Raw genomic sequence first — 839 nt, 5'->3', positions numbered from 1 at the left:
GCAAGGGCCAAAGTCTGAGAAAGAGGCCTGCCTATGGATCTGACTGAGAAGAGGCTGTCCTGATTGAAGAACTGAGTCCTGAGTTGTTCTTGATATTTCCAAGTTGATCCTGATCCTGAACTGTAACCTGCTTTGTCCCTAATAAACCACATAGCTGTTGAAAAAATACATAAATAAGACCATCCCTGTTTTTAACATCTAGCTTCCTCATACTTTGGACATATTGCAGGATAGATCAGCCCCCGAAAAGGACATCTGTGTTTGGTAAAGTGGAAGGGCAGCAAAAAAGAGGAAGGCCTTCGATGAGGTGGATTGACACAGTGGCTGCATCAACGGGCTCAGACCATAGGAACAATCGTGAGGATGGCACAGGACCATGTCATGGTTCCTTCTCTTGTTCACGGGGCACCTAACAACAAGAACAACAAGCCTATACAGAATTACTGCATTAATAACAAACATCGATCCAAATTTTTAGTGAGTTCTTCATCAAACTTAGCAACTAAAACTTCTTATATTCCATCCTTAATTGTCTAAGCAAAAAAAGATAAAAATCCTTAGAAGAAAATAATTTAACAATGTGAACATTTTAAAAGAATTTTAAACAAAAATAACAAGGCACAAAGAGAATCATAATTGACAAGGCTGACGTTTTCCTCCTTGAAAGCTGCAAAACGTCCCATAGGCTATACTTAACAAGGCAGACAGCTACCGAAGTCTCCCACACATACTGTGCATGGCCAGTTTTCTGTTCTTGGAATATAAGGCAAGTCCCTAAAAACTGTCAGCTCTCTGATGAGTTAGTTCCATGATGAAATCTCCAAGGACAATCAGAGATC

The 839-nt window shown here is 40.2% G+C and overlaps 1 protein-coding gene across 1 annotated transcript in view; it reads left to right on the top strand.

Moving 5' to 3' along the window:
• The first annotated feature begins 363 nt into the window (after window positions 1–363).
• Window positions 364–839, top strand: part of SPA17 (sperm autoantigenic protein 17) — a 43,059-nt gene continuing 42,583 nt past the window's right edge. The window contains exon 1 of the mRNA XM_045283652.1: window positions 364–477. Coding sequence (XP_045139587.1) covers window positions 364–477 — 114 coding nt within the window. The remainder of the gene's footprint in view (window positions 478–839) is intronic.

This window comes from Echinops telfairi, unplaced genomic scaffold, assembly GCF_000313985.2.
Source record: "Echinops telfairi isolate 266 unplaced genomic scaffold, ASM31398v2 ScPeMD7_7465;HRSCAF=8503, whole genome shotgun sequence".
NCBI classification, from domain to species: Eukaryota; Metazoa; Chordata; class Mammalia; order Afrosoricida; family Tenrecidae; genus Echinops; species Echinops telfairi.
Note: the sequence above shows the minus strand (reverse complement) of the source record. Positions and strands in the feature narration are given on the sequence as shown.